This window comes from Haemaphysalis longicornis, unplaced genomic scaffold, assembly GCF_048455015.1.
Source record: "Haemaphysalis longicornis isolate Haplotype H1 unplaced genomic scaffold, Haemaphysalis longicornis Haplotype H1 scaffold_2, whole genome shotgun sequence".
Lineage (NCBI taxonomy): Eukaryota > Metazoa > Arthropoda > Arachnida > Ixodida > Ixodidae > Haemaphysalis > Haemaphysalis longicornis.
The window spans coordinates 151,573,761-151,597,605 of NW_027526295.1; the positions used below are offsets into that span (position 1 = coordinate 151,573,761).

At 45.0% G+C, this 23,845-nt stretch overlaps 1 protein-coding gene across 1 annotated transcript in view; it reads left to right on the forward strand.

The window, feature by feature from the left end:
* Positions 1-1,309, forward strand: part of LOC144169314 (uncharacterized) — a 32,245-nt gene extending 30,936 nt beyond the window's left edge. Inside the window, exon 5 of the mRNA XM_077698404.1 lies at positions 897-1,309. Coding sequence (XP_077554530.1) covers positions 897-1,204 — 308 coding nt within the window. The 3' untranslated portion in view covers positions 1,205-1,309. The remainder of the gene's footprint in view (positions 1-896) is intronic.
* Positions 1,310-23,845: the final 22,536 nt, after the last annotated feature.

A 23,845-nucleotide genomic window follows, 5' to 3' on the forward strand; every position in this document is an offset into this window, starting at 1 on the left:
AATGTGACGCTTCATAATAAATGACAACGCGTGCGGTTTCTCGTTGCAACAAAAATTGTCTTATATGCTGTAAACGTTCGCTTAATATGAGAAATTGAGAAATGACAGTTCAGGCAAAACTTGGCTGAAGTTTGAACTTTTCTTTTGCTCGTAGGTTCTGTTTAATACCTAGTCGGCATTCCGTCGCAGTTTGTTGTCAATATATCGACAAGTGGTATACAATCATCCTGCCAAAACCTAAAACAAAAACACTGCTGGTTAGTTTTTTTGTTAGTTAGTGGGAATTGGTACCACGATAAGTCCGATCTCTTACCAACTCCTCTACGTGGGCGGCTGTGTTTTCACGACTTCCAAGGGAAATTATGTTCATGTGACTGTGCCCCACACTTGGTGGTGGTAGGCAGTGCCTACCTGACAACTGGTGTTGGAAGGAAACCGTCTGAATGCCTAAAACGATTTTCTGTTCCCCTTGTCAAGAATTTGACACCCATGCCACCAAAACAAAATAGAACAAAAAAAACTTCGAAACTAGAATTATTTATTTCAGTTTCCAGAAGACTAATAAAGGGTGTTAATCGAAAGATTGTACTATGAAAGCCTGCAATTAATAACTGGCGTAAAAAAATGTTTTCACGCAACGACCTGTACTATAGTCCGGTTATCGTGTCGTACTTGCGCACACGAAATCACAGTGCGTATAGGCGTGCATAGAAAGATATTTGGTATTTAGGTTCACATATAATGTTCTGTTCTATGCCCAAAACATCATATTGCAAGTTGACTTAGTTCTCGCGGCATTTTCTCAATGCGTTACAAGCTTGTCTCTGACAGAAATATTTTCCTTTCTGGTTTACATGCTAATCGAACCACCCTCTCTTCTTTTTTTGTGCGCACAGACACTAAATTACGAGCTGCCGTGGTGTTGCTCTCGAAGACTATCGAGGACTGGCTCGATGCTCACCCCGACGAGGATCCGAGCGAGACATTAACACACTTAGGAAAACTTCTTGAAGAAGCCGACGTTACGGAAGCACTGGCGAAGGAGGACGACGAAGGACGGGAACCGGACAGTGACGTGGCGGAGTACGGCTTCGGCAAGAAGTTCAAGAAGTGGCTAAAGAAGGCGGGCAAGATCGCCGCGAATGCCGCCAAGGCGGCGGCAATCAACAAGGCTATCGGAGCTGTCGCCGCTGCAATGGGTTGAGGGGAGTACAATGAATTGCGAGCCTGAAACAACGACGACACGAACTTAGCACGGGAGTCCCAGGGCATAATTTAAGATTACAAATAAAGTGCATTCACATTCGCACACGGTTATTTCCTCATCAATATATGCCGAAAAATAGCTCTCTTATTTTTTTATCAAGTCCAGGATTCTCGCCCAAGCGCCTCTATTTCTCAAAATGGCTACCACTCTAAACTTTTTTTCCTCCCATATACTCCCTAGAGGTTCTTTTTCGCCTGTCCTCTAGTGGTCCTCCTTGTAGGAGTTTTTTTACTACATGGAACAGGGAGGTTTTGTTTACCTCCTCAAAACAGGGCGTTTTTAGGTTATAGAAAGGAGGTATTTAGGGAGTGTTAAGAGATGTTCGGGAGAATTTAAGGAGGTCAAAATGGAGTATTCTTTACATCCTGAAGGGCGTTATTAAGTGATGTTTATGGAATTTTTAGGCGGTTGAATAGGAGCCTTTTATGGCTTCCTTTGGAAGTACTTATGTTAGTATAGGGGCGTTTTTAGGAGGTTCAAGGGAAGCATTTACTTCTTTTGAATGGAGTTTGACGAAAGCTTGGGGAGTTTTGTAGGCCTTCCGAAAGGAGGTTTTCAAGGCCACAACGGAGAATTTCTAGTTCCCTGCGGGAGTACTGATTTCACACGGTTTTTCTCTATTTCAGGTTTATTTCAAACGAACTTTCGCAGACAAGTTTACATGGTACATGGTGTACACAAGGAGGTTCCGAAATAAATACTTATGGCGACCTCATATTAGAAATCACAAATGGTACATTGCTAAATAACACGCCAGTTAGGAATTGAAGACAGCAATACGATGCTAGTTGAACAAACCTTAGAAACAATATTACTACAAGAACTGGAAATACGCGAAAAACAAAGATAGGCACAAACACAACAGCATGGTAAGTGAAATCATTATAGAATACTAGCGGATCGAGAACGCGTCAGTACTTATCATAACTGATCAGTACGCATCAGCGCTCAGTACACAGTGAAAAAAATGGTTGCAGTGGTTTACAACAACAACCAAAAAATAAGTAGGTGGTGAAATGAGCGAGAGCTGTTTGCTAGTTGAACAAATTGTAGAAACAATAATAATACAAGAACTGGAAATACTTGAAAAACAGATAGGCACAAACACAACCGCATGGTAAGTGAAATCATTTTATAATACTAGAGGATGGATAACGCGTCAGTATTTATCAGAACTTATCAGTACGCATCAGTACTAAGTACACAAAGTGAACAAAAAATGGTTGCAGTGGTTTACAACAACAAAACAATTTTTCAATTTGTGGTGAAATGAGCGAGATCTGTGCAACGATTTGATATTGAAAGGTAACAAGCATTTTGTAGGTGGTAAAGGCACAAGAAATAAATGATGTAGGAGACAGACTGCAGTGAGATGGCTATGGATAAATGAGTAATATAAAGAACGAAAAATATGCTGCGGAAAATACCAGTGCGTTTTGATAAAGACACAAATGCGCCAAGAAAAGTGACCGAGTCTGACGGGTTAATTGCAATGATATAGAACAGAATGGGTGGTATCGCGACAGCTTCTTTAGAGTGGGAACAAATAGCCATGAAATTCGTGTTTTTCGGATAATTTTTAGTTGATTCATTTCGCACCAGTTGCCAATATTATTTAGATAATTGTTTCAAGTTAAATTACTTTGTAAATATTATTGCTTCACTGAAAGAAAGCTGTATTATCAGCATACAGAACGGCCCACCAAATATCCCCTTTTCAGTAAAAAAAGAAAAAGAAAAAGTCAGAAACATAGTACGGAATTCTTTTTGACTACTATTCAATGATTACACGATCGAAAACAAATAAAATATTAGTGAGCGATATTGATGCGATAAACTTTTATTAGTTCTAAATCCTTCACACGTGGTTTGGTGCTGGCAAGGTCCAAAAACGCATGTTCCACAAACGTTAGAGCTCTGTGTGCCTTCTTGGGATATTGAATGTTGAAAACCCAGAACGATGCAAACAGACTGCACAGTCCTCCCAGTAAAGACGATGCAGTCAAGACACGCTGGCCATCGATGTGGAGGCTAACTTCCCCGTTCACGGAATGCAGGCAGGGAGTCAGAGGAACATCTGCCTGAAAAAGCAACAAAGAAAAAAAATGCCCACACGTAAAATTCAAAACAGACACTGTGGTTAAATGAACTTAATAATTCGGTACAGTAATAAAATTGTAAGGCCAGGTTCCCTGCGAATTCCAGTACCTAAATTAGGAATGCAAAGGCTTCATAAAACCAAGTGCCAGTACATTAACCGTCGTGGCTTTTGCAGCAATAAAAAAGATATTACTTCCGCACAATATACTCGAGCACAACTTTAAATGACAGTGAAGATGGGTATGGTCTTACTATTGATTATGACAAAGTTATTACCAACAAAAGAAGAGTGTGTGCATTGTTCTTCTAAAAAAATGATATCCTTTTTTATACCCGGCAGACTTGTGTCATGCTACGGCAAACTCGGTTCTCTTCCATAAGGGCATGAATTTGTGTTTTCAATTACGTGGCCTTAGCTGGCGACTGACGGGCCCCGATTGTATACAGACCCCTCATTATCATCCGAAAGGGAATAAAAACATTTCGGTTTCGAACCACGTCGCCGTCGTGGTCCACACTATATGCATTTAATCATTCGATAGGCTCATAGCATATTTTACGCATGTCACCCTTTCCTTAATAGGGTACGCTGTTAGATGTGAAGAGTCGACTTAAGCGAGCAAACAACCCCACCGTATCTACAGGGCACAGTTTTCGAAGGGGGTGGCCGTCTGATCTGCGGCTTTCGCCGACCAGAGCGCTAAGAATGAGTCATAGCCTTGAACGAAAACAACACAAAGACATTTGGACAGGCAAGCTATCAGGAGCGTTAACAAATAGATATTACAAAGTAGAGCAGTTAACTAAAAAGAACACGAGCAGTTCGATGCATATGAGAGACAGAGTCCCACAATATTCACCGACAGGGCCCGACGATGCACCGCTTTCGGAGGCGATTCGGCTACCTGAGTAACCGTCACGTTGCATTGAAACGACGCCGCGCGCGACAAACGATTTCATCTCGAATGCCCTGATACAAACCGGCCTACAAAAGAATGCGAATGCATACCCCAAAAGCCACAAACAAGTACAATAAAACGAGTGTGCGCTTTTTTCTTTGCCCGTGCGTGTACGTGCTGTGTGCGGCACGGGTACTTCGCAGTTAACCCTATCGAAACGATTGACAAACGCATCGACTGATGACAGACCACTTACCAGCGAGCTGTCCACAGCTGTCGCCGTATCCAAATGTTGTTAGCGGCCGTTCGTCGTGTGAAAGGGACACATAAAAATTTTTCCACCAAATGGCACTACTAGTCCTTCTCAAATAAGAAAAAATGATGGCCCAAGGCGAGGCGCTTGAAGCTCCGGCCGCACCAAGTCACCGGCCGCGCTGCATAGAATAGCACCAATAGCACGGAGGTTGTTTACATCCGGGCAGCAAGTCGTGCCGCCAGGGCAAGCTGAGTCGCTGCAGTCGGGTGCGTTGGCGCGCTGGCACGAGAATTTAAATTGTCTATATATGCGCAAGCAAGCGAAGCAGATGAACATTGCAATTGTTTGCAACGGCGAGAACTGTCTCTTTGTTAGCAGCAGAGTTTGACAACACCTACCGCCAAAATAAACAGATTGAAACAACACGGCCGCGCTGTCTGCTTGTGATCGCGCTGGCTGAAGCATCTATACGGGTATACGTACGGTATCGGTTTTGTAGCTGCATGCACCCGTCGCGTCCTGCTTTCTCGTTATAATTAGCATTAGTCCACGGTTGAAGTGCTGACACACGGAAACAACACAAGACTAACATGGCGACCGCCCGCTTGAGATGATTACCCCAGATGGGGAGTTTATTGTGGACGTGGTTGTATACAAGGAACCGAACGCCATTTAACAGATGGTGTTAAGTCGTTCTAAATCCTCCCTTTTGCTACACGGATGGGCAACGGTACTACCATGGAGGTTCGTCCACTTTTTTAGACCATGCCTAGGGAGTACATTTTTTGCTATAAGTACTTTTCAGGGCACATTACTTGATTAAAACTCCATTTCCGGCTAGTTTGCGTTTACAGTGAAGGCTACTTTTCCTCTTTTTTTCTCAATGTGAGGGGTGGTCGCGGCTTTCGATCGGTTTGTCTGTCAAATGCGACGGCGCAGTACACTCCTGCTCCTCAAGTTAATTGGTCGTCTCTTCAATAGGGTTCCCCCGTGACGACTATTGTAGAATGCCAAGTGGATGCCGTTTCCGTTGGGATTCTGGTGAAGCTTGGAAAGGTTGTCCTCTGCGAAGTGATTGACGCCGTCTACTAAATAAACTGCCTATGTCTATCTAGAACGCTTTTTTCCTGTTTATCACTCGTTTTATACTACCAGAAGAAAAGATTCGATAATAATTACTTATTTCGGACAACTACAACTTCGCAACGACATTTCCGAGTGAAAAATGTAACAGCAGCAGCCGGGGTTGCATTATAACGAAGTTTTGTATCGTTGCTATGCTTTTGAGAAAACTCAAATTGCAGGGCACATGTAATTACGTCAGCAGAAAGCCTGAAATTTCAAAACGTGTTCCGAAAAGTAGCTGCAAGGAAAAATCCCTGCGTGTTACCGTAGCGACTTCAATGAAGCTCTGGAATTGATTCTTTTTTAGATATCGTGACGTAACAAGTAGTTTTATAATTCCTTCGTGACTTTATAATTATTGTTCCACACGATGCGAACTCATGGACACGCCACTTGTGACCAGTGCTTCAACTAAGTTCTTAACTTCACTATCAGTAAGATTCTACTTGTATTAATTTATTTATTTACAAGTATCTCGCAGGCCCTTCCGTAGGGCATTCTGTAAAGGTGGTTAACAAGGACACCAGTACAAGTTCTAGCGTTTGTGACAAGTAGAGCGTGAAAGGTGCGTACAAAAATAAACGCTAAACATTCGAAACACAGAGCAAAACTAGATATAAATGCGCATCTCATATAATGACAGAACAAAAATCAATTCGCGGCACAGAAATAGTTTCTGGTGAATATTAAATTTTACTGGGTTTCCTGTTAACGGTGTCGATAGCACGATGCCTCAAAGTAGTTAGCCTAACCTTACGCGGCTTCATTAATTTATATTGTGGATACTCCCTCCAAGCCCGTGGTATTCACGAAAATTACTTGTGTAAAAAATATTCGCATATAAGCGACCTTTTTCCTCCTTGGTTTTGTTTTTGTCAAAATAAAAATGGCCGGGGCCAACGTGCCATTTACCACAGCGCCACGCCTTAGCGGCGATATCAGAATAACGATACCACTGCGCTAACACGGCTGCTCACTGTATGTCAACTCCGAAATGTATTGTAGTGAGGTTCTGAATACCAGTCATCCCGAACACGTCTACTGCAGTTACAAGGCCAAATACAATCCACAAAACAGAGTGATTTGGTAATTATTCAGGTGGGATACACAGAAAGAAGTCCGCGAATTACAAGCGATGGCATCAAAGCTCCGCTTCACAAAATGAAGCCTTTATAACCCACACCTTGTTTTTTCGGAACCGCGGCTTCCCAAACAACGACAGCGAGACGCCTCATGACAAATAAGTTTTTTAGGCGAAGCTTATTTGACTAGTATTCAATGTATTTTTCATGTATGCGAACGAAAAATGATGTGTCTGAAGCATTTTATAGCGCGGGGCGTTGGAAAACGAATGTCCCGTGTGTGTACTGCCAGAACGCGGCCACCTCCAAAGTAGCTCGCCGTTCTTGGCCTCAACCTTATACGTCTCAAAACTCGATAGGCATCTTCAGTATATTAGTCAACACGATGCACCGTTTGCACGATCATTAGAGTCAAAGTAGAAGTGTGTGGATAACTGCATGCGTCTTAATTGAGGATGCCCGTCGTCAACTTTCAAGAGAAATAAATTTGTTTACACCTTTCCAATAAATATGGCGCCACCTGGGTGTCGCGTACTAAGAGAAGCTTCGCTGGTCATCTGCATTCACCTGTAATGGCTCGTGTTTTTTTTCTTCAGTGATTCTTCACAGCATTGCAAGCTATCACTGTAATTTAAACTACTATAAGACTTACGTATGTAAGCGTGAACAACTGGGCATTTATTTTTGGTACTGACAGACATTCTCACGCAGTAATATTACCACTTTACGCACATCAAATAACTGAAACGCGCTCAACATTTTGAAGGTTTAGCAGTAATCTCTGTGGATTCAAAGAGCAAAACCGTCTGTCCGTCTGTGGCACTTGATGTGGCATACTTTCTCTGCATACGAATATTGTAATATTAAAATGTCCTGGGGTATCTACGTTTCCATTAAAGGGTGCTCATAGTGGCGTTAGAAAAAATGTCTTCCCTCGGAAACCGACAAAACGGCCGTAACAGTCGAGGTGGCACGCGGTTGAGTGTTCCAGCGACCAATTGCCGTCCACATGATTCCACGGCGCAGAATGTAAGGACGGAAAGAAAGACGCTATGCAGGCGGTGATTTAAACAAGGGTTTAATTGCCCTCTCCAAAAACGAGCATCACTTTCTGTGAACTTCCGACAAAAAAAGTGAAAAATGCGACATCATGAAAATTATGCTAATTAATTCGTATTTTGCTTCCGTTCTATATATTATGTATTCTTCTCTCGTCAGTACACCTTTCAGCGTGTCTTATGTCCTTTTCCCTAGCCTTGTGTACAACGTTGTGAAATCGTGTCGATAATTAGTCACCCAATCTCCCACGTTTTCTTACATCCCAGTCTATTGTCACATCTTAACAGCACTGATTTTTTTATTTCACACAGATCTTGCCAAAAAGAAGCAGGTTTTCGCGCCCCTTGTTGAAGCTGTTGTCAGTGCCATAGAAAAAGTATTTCTGAGTAGCGAACAGCGAAAGTACGAAGCGTTTAGAGGACCGACATTTACAAACAACTATTGGGGGCACGACTCCTATGTGCCAACATTGCTCGTCGCAAAGCAAATCCTGTACACAGTTGATGGGAGGACGGGGGGGGGGGGGGGGTCGTGAGTACATAAGTGAACATTGTGCTGTTCTTTTAGTAAAAAAAATCGCGCCGGATGGGTTTTACTCGAATAAATCGAAGTGGTAGGCGATATAAAAAAAGCCAAGGAAAAAAAAAAAGAAACTGTTGCGCTGTGGGGAGTCGATAAAAACAAATCGAAAACAAAACAAAAAAAAAAGAATAATCGTAAGCAGTCTCCGTTGAAGGCTGGGCGTATGCGTACGTGGGCTCAACGTCTACCGGCAGCCGTAACGGAAGCTGTTCTCCGCTCTTTTGTGACACCATTGTCTTCATTAAAGCACGCTTGACGCTCGTATACCTTCGCTATACTGGCGCTTGTGAATGGTAGGAATAATTATCCGGCGCAATATGAAGCAGTCCACAGGAAGCAATGATAAACAAACTCCACACGGAAGCGAAACAAAGTTAAAATAGGTGTTTAACGTGTAATAGCTGGAATTGGACAATGATGCACACCGTAGTAAAGCGCCACAAGAGTTATAGCACAGCGGAAATCCGGTTCCGGTACGGCCGTGCCCAATAAGCGATCGGCCTCGCTGCGCGTGCGCAGAGCTGACGAAAACCGGTTGTGCGCATACCCACGTGCGTTGACGGCGTGTGCCGGGTTCGTTACCGGGACCATTTCTCTGTGCTGCTTCTGCGAATTTATTCATACCGGGAACATTAACATCTGTCGAAATTATACTTGTCTCATCTACAAAAAAACACAAAAAAAACGACGCAACCAGCCAATTAGGCTGCCCACGTAACGTGAGTTCGTAGCATTCTAGTGCTATCTAATCTGCCTAAAGTGACTCTGCAAAGCTTCCGATAAACGCTTTCACGAGACACTGCTCTGGTTGTCTCGCGTCTGCCTTCCATTTTTTTGTGCAGTTTTTTCTTTCATATTAAAAAAAACTTGGCCTCGTGATAATTGTGGTTGTCGCGATTTTGTATTTTTTGGTTTTAGCTATATTTTCTGTCGATTACGTTTACGAAAACTGGAGACCACAAGTGTTGACGGGATTGGTCCTGATTGTGGGGTTTAACGCACCGACACTACACAGGCGATGAAACGTGCCGTAGTGGAAGGCTCGAATCCGGATTTATTTTCACCACCTGGGGATCTTTAATGTACGCCGAGATTTCGTACACGCGGACGTTTTTGCTTTTCGCCTCCATCAGAAAAGCAGCGCCGCGAACGGGAATTGAAACCACGTCCTTGTGCTCAGCGGCACAACGCCATAGACAGTTACCCTTAGCGAGTTCCCCGCCCCGCGTCTTGCATGAAAAAAATTGGCCGCATATCTGCTTCTTTCGTTGAAAATGTCGACAAAACACGATAGTCTTTGTCGACTTTTGCCAAGTAAATGCCTCTCTTCGCTTTTCCGCTCACCTCTCATGTTGTTCCTCTTGCGTCGCGCTCCTCCCAAGGTAAAGACGCCAAAGGTTTGTTTAAATCATTTTAAATTTACCGCGTTCCACTGCTTCAGGCCGGCTGTCTCGATTCCAACGCTGCCGTACGGCGAAGACGCTCGTGAATACAGGCGCAAGCAGATCGTGGATTCTACCTAGTGGAACCTTTCGTAACTGTTGCCGGTATTTCTTAAAATGGCGCCAGAAGCTATAGTGGCGAGGGCGACAGCAGGCGAGAGCGTAGTGAATTTCGTTTCTGCAGTTGATGAAGTATTTAATTTCGCAAAAATCAGCATGTATAATTTTTTATAAAGGAACACTGCAAATATCAATTCTGTATTAATTTGTTGTCTTATATTTGCGTAATGTCTTGTTCTTCTTCAACAATGTTGACAAGTATGAACAGTACACCGGGCTTAGACGGGTAGAATTAGCTGTGACTATATAAGACTATTGCGCAGGCATTGTTTTACTTTGGCCGGGTGGATGAATCGAGTCACAGACAGACAGACAGACACACAGACAGACAGACACACAGACAAACAGACCAAAATTTCTGGGTTTATGTAGCCCAAGAAAGACTATATCGTCTTTAAAGGAAATGACCGTATCTAAAGGATCCTCAACGTGACGAAAAAATTGGTGGCCGACCTGAGCAAGCCGTCCGAATCTTGACCCCCAACTGGGAGGTTCAAGGATAGCCCTTGGGCCGACTGAAGACAGAATCATGTTTACATTTCAGTTTGTTCGATTGGCTCCGAAACGGGAATAATGATTTCAAAAAGAAAAGACACCTCCACTCACATTTATTATCCACAAAAGCTTCGTCTCAAAGGCTGTTCAGGTTCTACTATGCAGAAAAAAATGTTGGAGTTAAGTTTTTTTTCCTCCCATGGTAGAAGCAGCAGTAGTAGCAGTATCTGTATGTGCATAGTGTGCAACTATCGTTTAAAACTAGTGCACTATCTGAAGTTTATCTTTGTGAGCTAACATCTAGTGCAATAAATTGACACCAAATGAAATAAAAGTAAAAAAATCGGCCGGTGTTTACCGTATATGCCTTGATATATCAAGGCATATACTGTAAAAATTGTTGAAAGGGACATTAAAAAGGGAAACAAGCGGTAGGTGATGACCCCAAGAATAAATTCTTTTATATATCATGGTTGTGCTTACCACGAAGCATTACAAATATTCAGCATTCGTCATTTTGGTTGATGCTGAAGTTGCCAGCGGGCGAGGGGTGATTTGAATGTTACGGTACGCCCTTTCAATCCTAAGTTTTAGTAACTATGGCTTACGTCAGTGGATTTCGAAATGGAACACGAATATACCTTGAATTGAGAGAACAAATTGAACTAAAATTGTAGATGCCATTCTATTGACAAAAAATTGATGCCGAGCACCTTAGCCCGATAATAAAGTGAACGTCGGTGAGCTGACCATGGGTGCAAGCGTTAAAACGCTTGCGCCCATGGCCATACTTTTTTTGTTGAAGGACATGTAACATACTACCAGCCCACGTGCTACTGAGCGCGTTTCAGTAGCGGTAACTGTTGTAAGTGGCGCACGACATAAACAATTCTGGGTAGGCGGCTTTGCCACATGTTAGAGACCCCCAGGCGGAGTGAAAAACGTATACCATCCCCGAACCCACGCGCGACGCACTCTTCTGTGCACTCGATAGCCCCTCCGCAACTTCGGTGCGTTAAACTCCTATTAGTGTACACATCGGGGGTTTGTATGCATCACCCTAATGCGGCAGCCAGTGCATTGCGACGTCTCTTTCTCCGCAAGTGAATAAGCTTCCTTAATCTGACAAAAAAAACGTGCAACACCAGTTTGAAATGCTTCCTTTTTACAAAAGTATGTGGCTGGTTTAGCAAAAAAAAGCCCACAATAAAAACACGGGCCTAAAATTCAGGACCTTTCAGTGCAGGACGTTTCTCGCTGCGAAATTTCGGTGCAGGGACATTTTAGAGCGCAAACGTTTAGGTGGACGAATTTGGATGCTTACCTGTTCGAACCTATATACTATATTTTGATTTTCACAGATCGCATGCTATGGGCAACTAGTTACGGACATGATTGAATTTATTCTAATTATGACATGTTTCCAAAGTTTACCTTCATAATAATTCGAGCTATTTCCTTTTGTTTTATATCTCTTTCAGGTGATACTCGTTTTTATATACGAAAGCTTACCTATAGAATTTCAGCGTATCGTTTTTGTTTTGTGCATGCTTCAGCCGATACTACTTTTTATGAAGCCAACTGATTTCATTATTTGTCGCAGATTTTCGATGGCTGATTTTTTGGTGGCCTGTGCTCTCTCTAGATCTGCTTCTTTTCTCGGGGTGGGCGAGGGTTCAACAAACACGAAAAATAGCACCTTTTTGTCGCGTAGTGCGAAGTCCCGTGGTAAACTGGCAAATGTTATCGTGTTTTACGATCTCCACGTGGTCCTGAAATTTTGGCTCCACTTCAACAAATGTGTGTAAAAACCAAAAAATTGCCCCCACCTCCCCGAAGGGAATCGTGAGGAAGTGCGAATGCATTTCTTGCGCCGAGAGTACACGGCGTAGTAATTCTGACATCGCCTTGAGAGGCGCCCAGCCAGCGAACGGTCTAAACTGGAGCAGAGCGAGCAGGAGACTGTAGCGAGAGAGCGCGCGCGAGCCGACCCACGGAGGTCTGGCGGTTTATCGCTGCATAAAGGGGGGTACGCCGCGCTGAGCGCGCCGAGCCAGGTGGCTGAGAGAGAAGGCGGGCGCGCGAGAGAGAGGAGGAGCGAGCGAAGGGGGAGGGGGACGCGCGCAGCGGCGCACGGCAGCTGCCGGGTGAGGAGAGGGATGCGCGCGGCGCACACCGCCGTGCCGCGAGGGAGCGGTAAGGGCGTGGCGTCAAGTGGTGAGTGACGTCACTGCGCCGTTGCTACCGACGCTCCTCTCCGCTCTGCGCCGTTGCTAGGGAGAGCAGGGCTGCGGACGCCGCCGCCGCCGGCGGTGGATGGTTTGGGGTCGCTTATAAAGTGCATCGCACTTAAAAAAATGTAACGAGCAGCCCGGAATTGTGTTATAATGGCTGCACGAACTTAACTTTATATATATAATTTACCGCTAGAACAAGGCATGTTTGACGTTACGAGAGAAGGGAACTCATTTTTATGTAAATTTTTTGCGTGAGTCATGGTGGCTTGGTTTCCAACTAAAACAACATGCCCTAGCTTTTTGTACAACAAAATACGATTGTTGGATGTGGATGTAGCTTAAAATTACCTGTGCGTAGCAGCGTACCCTCCCACATGAAGCAATACAATTATCGGGTAAACCACTCCGCAAGTGCGTTGAGCTTCAGGAAAACAGGGCGTATGGGAAGTCTCACTTCTTTAAAGAAGTACCACTAGACTCAGTTTACCGCTATACTCAATAACAAGCCATACTACTCGTTACAAATCCCCTTTCAGTTTAGTGGTGCTGTAGAGGACACCGGCCAATACAAGAGAGGGCACCACACGTACCTATTCTCTAACCTGGCATCAGACTGCGGACAAAAAGTGCCCAGTAACATTTTTTTCTTGCACCAATCATGGTGCGTTTCATGAATGACGTCTTGAAGTTAACATAACTTAGTGCTTAAATCACGGAGAGCAATTCGATATCTGATCTTGCAGCGACACAATGCGCGATTTAAGAGAGCCAAGTGGTCCATTTTTCAGAGACTGCTCATAGACGCCATTAAAAAAGTTGTATGCCCAGGTAACATGCATTATTCGAGTTACATGAATAAAAATACACAGTACTGGAGAGTGAAAGCTGTTCTGAATACAACCGGGAGAGCAATGAGCTCACTGGTTTGGGTGAGGAGTTATTGATTTTTCCTCATTCGCTCCCTTCAGTTACGGAGCGTCGCGCCGCAACGGACCCACAGAGGCGCTACTCTCCGCGGAGGCGCGTGAGCAGGATTTCTGGGTTCGGTTTAAGCAACAAAATACTTGAAAGCAACTACGGCCACCCAATTAAAAAGATAGTTCTTGCCTTGTCTACGTAAACACGACGATATATTGAGCACTAATAAAACCTAATTTGTCATCCGAAAATACCACGTTCATGTTTACGTGCTTCGCAGGATTTGATGCCTCGAATGTGTAGAAATTCTGAGGACGTGATAAAAATTGACATTTCTTCTTTTACGCTTGCCTTTAAATACATACCGCTTATCTGTGCTTGCGGAAGCAGCTGGTAATTTCTAACTCTTTTAAGACAGGCGAGAGGATTATCTTAAATAAAGCATCTAATATGTCTATATATATATATATATATATATATATATATATATATATATATATATATATATATATATAAATATATGTAAGACAGAAATAAGAATTGGCCGTCAAGAAAACCTCGGAAAGCAAAGGGGAGGATGTAGCTGGTCAAGATAAAGAATTTGGAAAATAAGAAAGTGGAGAAAAAATGCCCGCCAGGTGGGATCCGAACCCACGACCTCCAGAATACCGGTCTGGTTCGATAACCACTACGCTACCGGCGGGGCTACTTTAGCCTCCACTTTCTGGGGTATTTATGTTCAGGTGTTTTTGTTTCCTGCGCTTGGGGGTGGTAGCCAGCGCCACTCGGACTACTCGGGGTGAATGAAGGGGACCTTCCTCTGGAGACAAAAAGCAAAAACGCCCGTGTGTACGAGATTTCGGCGCACGTAAAGATCCCCAGGTGGTCAAAATTAATCCGGAGCCCTCCACTACGGCGCGCCTCATCGCCTGCGTTGCGTCGGCGCGTTGAACCCTACAATCAATTAATCATATATTATGTCCCCTGTGGAACCAAGGCATGCACCTTAACTTCGAACAGCTCCTCCCCTGCTCTTTTCAAAACCCTTCGTTGCCACCAAAGTTTTTTATCTAATCCCTCTATCAAGTTACCGTTCTTATACTTCAAGGCAAGTCTCCCAGAGTCATTCAGTTACCCTGGTGGCCCACCGGTTATCAGTTATACGCAGTATATGTCCATTCCAACTCCACTGCTATCATGCATCTTTCCGTGGCTCGTTGGTCTGACTTAAGTGCCCAAGTCTATGCCCCATGGGCCATCCTCATGAGTACTTATTTACTGCACACCTTTCTTTTTAGTGAAATAAACAGTCTACTTTCCATTACCTGCAAGCTTTTGAAATTATAATTTCTGGCCTTTAAGGCGCCGGCGCTAATACTGGGCTATGATGTGAACCGTAATGGAGGTGGTCTTTCTCGCTACCTGGCTTTTATTGTGCGTGCGTGTGCACTCGCGTTTTCAAGTTTATTTAAGCCTCATCGCAGTTTCACCATTCATCTGAAGCAGAAAGCCCAGCATTGTGCAAGACTGGCCCTTTCTGTGGCAGCAAAGAATCTTCTCTCTCTCTCTCTCTCTCTAGAAATTGTTTTGACCAAGGGGGTTTTCAACGTGCGCCGAAATCTCCACACACGGGCGTTTTCTTTTTTCGCCCCTCGGAGTGCATGCCAGATTATACCCGTCTACAGTAATTTTACGCCTAGTTTCCTTCGGGGATTTTCATAGGCACGTGGACGTGGACCGAGAGAAAGAGAATATTATAGAACCGCCGTTCACTTCTGTACGCTTGCGCTCAAGTTCTTTAAATGTTTAAACCAACGCCGATGCATGATAGGCGGCGCGGCGCAGGTGGGGAACAACTAGGAGCAATGTAGCACCGACGTCGTGTACTTATCGACCAAGCTTGGTCGACAAGGACACCAAGGTCACTCGAAACCTTCCACGTACGAAGCAGCAATCCCCTTCATTCAGCCGCGGATCATTTACTGACGAAGAGATGGAAGCGAAGTGATGGGTTGTGTATACAAGATATGTGGCGTCCTCTAATGCAATAACATATGGAAACAATGCCCCATGCGTAGTAGTAGCTCATTACCGCGTCGCAAGGATGTCTTTCCCTCCCACCTCCACTTTCCCTCGCTAGGCGAAATAACATGACGCCGACACCTAACAAGCCCTTTCCCACACGGCACACGCCTTCACCCCGCTATTGCACACAGCAGGCTGCTACGTGCGCGTTTCTTACAACCCATGCATGCTATATATGGCACATAGTTTGAGAACGCGGGAACACACAGACACTAACATGACACACGTTCCAAAGCTGAGAAGAGTCACAGCAGCCTTACCTACCCCGCAGTGCGCGGTCGACAACAGCTGATCTCCCGTGCTAGGACGGCGGGTCACGGTGAAGGGCTACCCGGAATAAGCAAGCGTCCACACAGACCGCAATGAAAATGCATACGCAGATACCAATCCCTCTACAGACCGATGTGGATGGTATTCAGGACCATGCTGACACTCAGATACGTCCTGGTGGTGCATGCTCACGCTCAGAATAAAACCAAGAATACTTAGAACTTGCCTGCCCCGTGCTGCACACTAAACATTTTTGCACCCTTAAGGGTGCGGAGAGGGTGCATTCAACAATTTACGCCTTTTTTGCGCGTTTTAAGCACCCTAATTTAGCTCCGGCACCCTAACATTTGGGTGCTGCAATATAAAGGGTGTAAACAGCCGTTTAAAAGGCTGCAACAGCAGCCACAAAGGGTGCTGATTGGTATTTATGGCCGATTAGGGTGTTCACCACAGCACCCTATGGTTTGAGTGCAAATATGCTGGTAGAAGGTGCGAAATTGCACAAAACATGCTGAATGTTTAGATACCACTCTGCACTACATTACTTCTTCAAGTGCATCACGAGGTTTATTTCGATGTCTGGTTATACGGGAAGAGAACGCTGCTAAATGCCTCTGGTAGCCCTATAAAAAAAGTTTACGCAATAAATCGATGTCTTCAAAGCACAGCAAAGCATGTTGTTGGGCTAGTTGGTTCATATTCATACTTAAAACTGCGCATACGGACGGGACAAGGAAAAGACCGCCATTTTTGACTCAGACAAAGGTGCTGAGCAAAAGCAGAGAACAGCTGGCAAGGGAATTAATCGAGGCCTTTTTCATTCGAAAGCATGGTCACAAGTGGGTAAGTGAACCATCCATATTTTTGTATGGAAATGAATATGAATTTCTAAACCGTTTTATCATGTGATAAAGGTGGTGACATGTGTGCGCATGTGCTGGTGTGGGTATATTAGCATGCTCCATTTTTCAATAAACTAGTTGTGAGTCTGCGCCCGTCCTGTGCCTTCTTTTCCTTATCGCGTCCGTATGCGCAGTTTTAACGATGTCTTCAACTAAAGTGAGTTTACCTAAGAATTTGTTCTCGTATTATTATACAGTAACACTGCTGACGCAAATCTGCGCAGTTTTTGAATGAGGGTTTCTCATTTCATGATTAACGAACAAACATCTAATGATTTTTTTCAACTGTTCATTAAAATCTTTTTTCACGAATGAAAAATAAAAATAAATGGAACAGTATACAACCGAAAATAGAGGCGTTTACGATGGGATCTCAATTTTCCAAATTGAATATATAGCAGCGGCGGCACCGACGTTGAAACAGGAAAAAATATAAGCCCTTGCTTAATAGGAACCTCGACACAATAACACTCCCCCTCCCACTTTTTTTTTCTACAGCCTTGAACGGACCACAGCACAACCTTGAACTGTGACATCTGTATCATCATTCCGTAGTTCCCTGTTCCTCTCCTGCTCCACCAGCACAATCATAGCTTCCTCTGATAACAGACATTCTCTTCGCTCAGGGGAGTTATAACGTACTAGCAATCACAATTTTATTGCATTATTATTGTTAGCGACCGTCAACGATGTGTACAAATGCAAGAAACAGGCCACCTAGTCTCTCCTGCACAAACAGCGCTGGAGAACAAGGCAGATATCAAAAGAAAACAAAAGTTGGGGTGGGAGGGAGCATGAAATCGGGCGTTAAATAAACAGACACCAAATAATACTACGACTACTTACACTAAAACACTACCAAATTTTATTGCATAGTGCTATCTTGCCATCTGCTGCTTGTTTTTATCGTTCAAATCGAGCGCCAAAAAACTTCAGTTTGCGTTTTTGTGTTTGTAAACTTTAAAAACCTCAGCTTCTTAACAGTACTCGAACGAAGTAAGTGTCACATCACTCAAACAAACCCTCGGTATTCCCAAGCTTGCATCTCGACGCATTGTCTCCCTCCTTTGCCTTCTTCACGCTTTATATTGCCCTCCTGAAACAAGACACGCTTTATTGATACCGTCGCCACTAACGTCATCCCGTTTGAATCACAATCATCCTATTGCCCGAATCACTTGCCATACGTCATCAATGAACTCGTCCTTCTTTCCTCATGCTATAGCGATGTGGAATACATTGCCGGATGATATCGCCTCATGTAGTAACCGAAAAACATTTCGTGACAAGCTTAACTGTCAAATTGCTACGCTACCATGTACTTTTAGGATTAAACTCTGTTTAAAACATGGTTAATGCTGTTCCCTTCTACGAGTTGTGTTGTACCTGTGTTATATGTTTTGTAATTGTAATTATTGTAATTGTAATTGTAATTGTAATTGTAATTATTTTTTGCCTTCCTTTTTTCTTACCCTTGTTTGTTGTTCATATGCTGTATACCTCAGCCAAGAGCCCCCCTTATGTAATGCCCTCGGGCCTTTAAGGTTAAAATAAATGAAATGAAATGAAAACACACACAATAAATAATAAATCTTAAAGTTACTGTTATATTCAGTAAAAGAGTCAATTATTTATTTATATAGTTGTCATTTTAATTTGTTTACGCAACACATTGCCAACGGCCGACTCCCTGAATACGGCGTGCGGCGGCGCGGCCGGAACCATAATTTTGAATCGCCCCGTGATCCGACTCGTCTGGCGTCGATTACGGTCAGTGGTGTGGCGTTAAACAAGTGCAGTTATGATTAATTGGGCCCCTCGTCGTCTTCGGTTATTTCTGTCGTGTTCGAGTTCGCGATGAAGTATTTGAGAACGACTTCGCCACTTGAAGACGGCTAATTCCGTTTGGCGCTTGCCCCTGAACGCCGCTCACTCTTCTACGCGTTTCCTGTCGTTTCCTGCCGCCCTGTATGCTTTTCAGCCGCATATCCTGCGCTTTAGGACTTCCTCGGGGACAAATTACCTGCCGTTTTTATTTTTCCTACAAGAAACGCACCATTAAAAGCTAGGCAATTAGAAAATCATGCGTTTGGAGACGACGTTTTATGTATTCGGTGCTTTCGGACACTGTGTCCCAGACCTTTTATTGCGTGTATGTGTGTGTTCCCGATATTCCAGCTAGATTTCAGAGACATTGTGTAAATATAGAGCGGGACAAGCTTGCGCGGGAATAGCGAGGATGGTTTTTAATCTTTCTTGGGCTACTTAAACCCAGAAATTTTGGTCTGTCTGTATGTATATCTGTCTGTCTGTCCGTCTGTCTGTCTGTAACTCGATTCAGCCACCAGGCCAAAGTAAAATTGATATTGCGCAATAGTCTTATATACTCACAGCCAAATGTAAACGTGTAAGCCCGGTTTATATGTTCATACTTGTCAACTTCGTCGAACAAGAACAAGACATTACGCAAATATAAAACAGGAAATTACTACACAAGGGATATTTACAGTGTTCTTTTATTTAAAAAATTCATGGCTACTTGGTTTTTCGATAACAAATGATATTCTACATCTACTGCGGAAAACCGCCGCCTCCTGGCGTCATATGAAAAATCACGCGGCAACAGCAACGAAATGTTCCACTAGGTATACGTTCCACGTTCTGCTTGGAACGCACGTGGAACACGGCCACGCGGTTCTATAAACCTTGTAGTCGGGCGCCTCCATTCACGCGCGTCTCCGCCGTACTGCAGCGCTGGCATCGAGGAACTCGGCCTGTAGCAGTGGAACGCGGTAAATTCAAACCGCCTTGCGCAAACCTTTAGTGTGTTTACCTTGGGATGAGCGCGACGGTACAGGAACAGCATGAGAGGTGAGCGGGAAAGCAAAGGGGGGCATTTCCTTGGCAAATGTCTGCAAAGACTATCGTCTTTTGACGACATTTGCAACGAAGGGAGCAGATACGCGGCCAATTTTTTTGCTAATGGTTTTCACGTTTCTTACCTCGGAATGAAAAGGCGGACGCATGTTACCTTAGCTCTACGCGTTGCGGTGCATTGACGGTTGCACGTATGGCGGGGATGAGTTTGCGAACATTCGGCTGAAAACGCACCGATGTGCTGAGTAATCTGGACGTGCACAACCAAGGAAATAAGACTCGGCGCAATGTGCCGGAGGTGAAAGTCTGAGTATCATGTTATAGCACGTGCCTGTTATCTGCGTAGCTGGCACCGAAGTAGCTCCCAATGTTGCAGCGTTAGCGATAAAAAAAGAAGAATGTGCTGAAGTAAAATGGAGAGATGAGCTAATTGCGCATACAACGTTGAAAGTATATAGCGACGGTGTCGTCCTATTTTCCTGTTCGTGTTTCTTAAATTTCAGCTAAGAATATGCTCAGCCTGCGATCAGTGCACCTAGAAATATTTATAAAACTGGAAATTAAGGCAGGCAGCAGGTTCACATGCGAAGCACATCCCGGAGAACCCCGGCAAGCTTTTTTGAAGCCAAATTTTTGGCCACGCCACTCAAATATTTGAGTGATATACAAACAAGAACATTACATCCTTTCCTTAATTTCGTTAACATTGGATTTGTTTGCACAAAAATCAAATAAAAGCGGAAGTTAAAAAACGGGGCCGAAAAATGGCGACACAAAAGTAAAACAAAAACAAAATGCGAAAAAAAAATTGGCCTTGTATTTGCTTGCTCCGAAGCAAATTTCGTCCTCCACAAAGGCAGAAGAATAGCACGAGTCGCCTTCCTACCGAAACAACTTGAAAACAAAAAAAAATGTCATCTACACCGACGCTGCTTTCTACAGCGGGAAAAATGCCTCCATCGTTATAATCGATCACGAAGGAGCCATCAAAGATTGCCTCATGCTAAAAGACACCACTGCCGACGAAGCCGAAACTGGTGCTCCCCTAGTGCTGGCTATTGGTGTCCTAAAGCCATGAGCCACATCTTCCTCTACGATTTGCAACATACAGATGCGAAAAACATTAATATCTGGCAAAAGTCTCCTGTGGAAAACACAGCACCACAGTTCTAGGCAAAAACACGACATACAGGGCGGTTATCAGAAAAGATTGTCCTTTCGGCCCTCTTGCAGATTGCTTCTGTTTTTTGGTCGTGGAACCTCGAGCCTCATTTTCCAATGACTCGTTGAGCTTGACTGCTGGTTTCCTTGACCAGGACTGTTGAAGTATGTGATGGTTCCCCTCGATGAATACACTGTTGTCTGACATCTGTAGAAAGCACCGAGACGATACGACCTCACGGAGATATTGCTATTCGAAAATACTTTTTTGGATTTTCTCTAGTCTTTCGCACTCGAAATTCCTCTTGAGTATCTTCTTCGTGATCGTGTGCCGTAGACAGCTGTTCCAAAGGTACACAAATATCTTCGTTAAGGGTCGTGTTCGTGTCCCGGAGACAGGCGTTACGAATGCCAGCGTTACTCTCCGCTGTCTGAAGTACTTGTGCCTGAAGAACGCTGCACTTTGCTTGCAGGGGGCTAGGTATCGTGCTCTGATCCTGGGTTGAACCTTGCAGCGTTCATCCGAGCGTAGTGTTTAGGGCAACTAAATCGTTAACCTCGTTGCACCGAATCGTATCCCCGGTCGCTATTCTCCCCATTTGGTTGGAGCCTACTAGAAGGCTGATGCCTGGCTCCTCACATACGTCTGCAACCGTTCTTCCGTCCTCCAGCCGATGGTTCAACTTTCTTAGCCGCGCATCAAGAGCGCCGTTGATGTCCGTACCCGCCGCGGTGGCTCAGTGGCTAAGGCGTTGCGCTGCTGAGCACAAGGTCGCGGGTTCGATTCCCGGTCGCGGCGGCCGCTTTTCTGATTGAGGCGAAAAGCAAAAACGCCCGTGTGTACGAGATTTCGACGCACGTTGAAGATCCCCAGGTGGTCAAAATTAATCCGGAGCCCTCCACTACAGCGCCTCATCGCCTGCGTTGCGTCGGCGTGTTAAACCCTACAATCAATCAATCGTTGATGTCCGTATCAGCGATGTTCAGGCAGAGTTTGATGTGCACTTGATGCACGGCGCTACAGATCGCTTTATGTGCATTGCCGAACTGGCTACGAAGCTACAGCACAACTATATTGCACTTTCGTGATTCATAAGGAACGGTCGACGGAAGTGTATTGATGACGAGGCTTCTCTCTCGCACGACTTGTAATTGTAACTTTGAAGCGATGTGATGAAATTGTGCTGGCTACCACCGTCCAACATGCCTCGTATGTTGCTTGTGTCGCTGGGACCGATGATCCAAGACCGGAACGTCTGGAGGTGAGCGTGTTCTCCCAGCTTGCAGCTAGTGAGGGCAGTAGATGCGTCCCGGTGGCCAGCGTCTTAACCGGGAGATTGCAGGTGGTTTCGCTCTTCACCCCGTTTTTCCTTGACTTGTAGCCAGGGTTGCACATGACGGTTGCGTGCCTTCCCTTACATGTCGAAAACATTATCTTTCGTCATCACTCATTTGATCGGTGGCCCGTTCGCGTACGTCGATAGCACCATATAGTTTCTGCCAGGCGCTTCTTTTTTTCCTGGATACTCTGAGAAGCGTGGCATGCTTCAGTAGCGTGCTTCGCAGATTTTCAAAAGAAGCACTCGTTACTTTCACGTATCGGTGCTTCAGAGGCGTGCAGAACCGACGTTGACTGGCCGTTACCTCGGCGGAGAGGATCGCTCTAGTCTGTCGAGGTTTCCACTGGAACACATCTCTCTCTCGCCTCGAGCTTGATCTGCAAGTACCACGAAACCTGTTCCAGTTGCTGAATTTCCTTTCAAAGATGCTGTGAAGAGCACTTTCTCCTGGAGACGAACGTGTCGATGAGAAGCTACCATGAGCTCTTTTGGCAAAGCCTCGAGCAGAATGTCGTATAACATCGCCGAGAAGCTGCTCATTGGGTCGTCCAGCACGTTGAGGCAGCGGAGAGTCAGCTGAATGTAGTCGTAAAGCCTGCGCAGCTCCTTTTCCTCCGAGAGCGACGTCACGTGCTGTAGCTCGCGGAGGTTTCTAAAATTTCACTGTATAATACGGCTCTTGTCGACGAATCTGTCCTTGAGCAGCTGGACGGCATTCTCATAGCAGGCCTCCGTTTTGGGTAGTCTGGCAATGGCAGCTCCTTCACCTTTCGGGTAGTTTCGTAGGTATTAGAACTTGTCGGTGGGGGTTAGAGCCTGGTTGGTGCGGACTGCGCCGTTGAATTGCTCCCAGAATGATGTCCATTGACACACGTCCACTCAAGAAGGCTTGATGGTAAGCGTTGGGAGACCGCGTCCGAAGAGGGGTGACGGAGCTGGAGTTGGAGCACGTGGCGTATTAGTCGCAGTGGAGGGGGCAGTCTGCACCGTGCTGCCGACGCTGATGTCCTCGAGCCGGCACTGAAGGCGAGTCGGAGCCTCGAGCGTCTGGTCGCCATACTGCGCTGCAGACTCGTACTCCTTTGCCAGATCCTCGACCGGAATCGCTCCCTCGACCTGGGCGTCGATCTTTCGAAGCTACTAGCGGCTGGCCATGAGCTTGTCTATCACCTTTCCGAGCGCTGTTCGGTCAGAGCAGCCGCTCTCGTTTAGCGCTATCACCTCGTTCAAAATGTTTGTTGCTTTGGCTCGCCTGGCAGCACGTTTCGCTTTCAGCCAGTCCACCGTGGGTGAAAATTTCCGGCTTACTTGCTAGGCAGGCAGTCAGGTCCGTGCGTTGTCTCCCTGGGTGTGGTTCCGAGAAGGACGAAGTTGCTTCGGCTACCATTTCCACAAAAAACTCGTCATCACTGTCGTTCGTTGCCACGTCGTTGAGAGGCGCTCGTTTGTCCTTGGATTTCGGCACCATATGTCGCGGAGCGACCGACTCGTTGCGGTTGAGCCGCTATAGGGAACGGAGCCGTCAGACACCCGGATGGAACGTCTCTTTAATGGCGATGACAGACTGATTTTACAATGACAATGATACTGGTGCCAGGAGCCACATCTTGTTCCTCTAAGATTTGCAA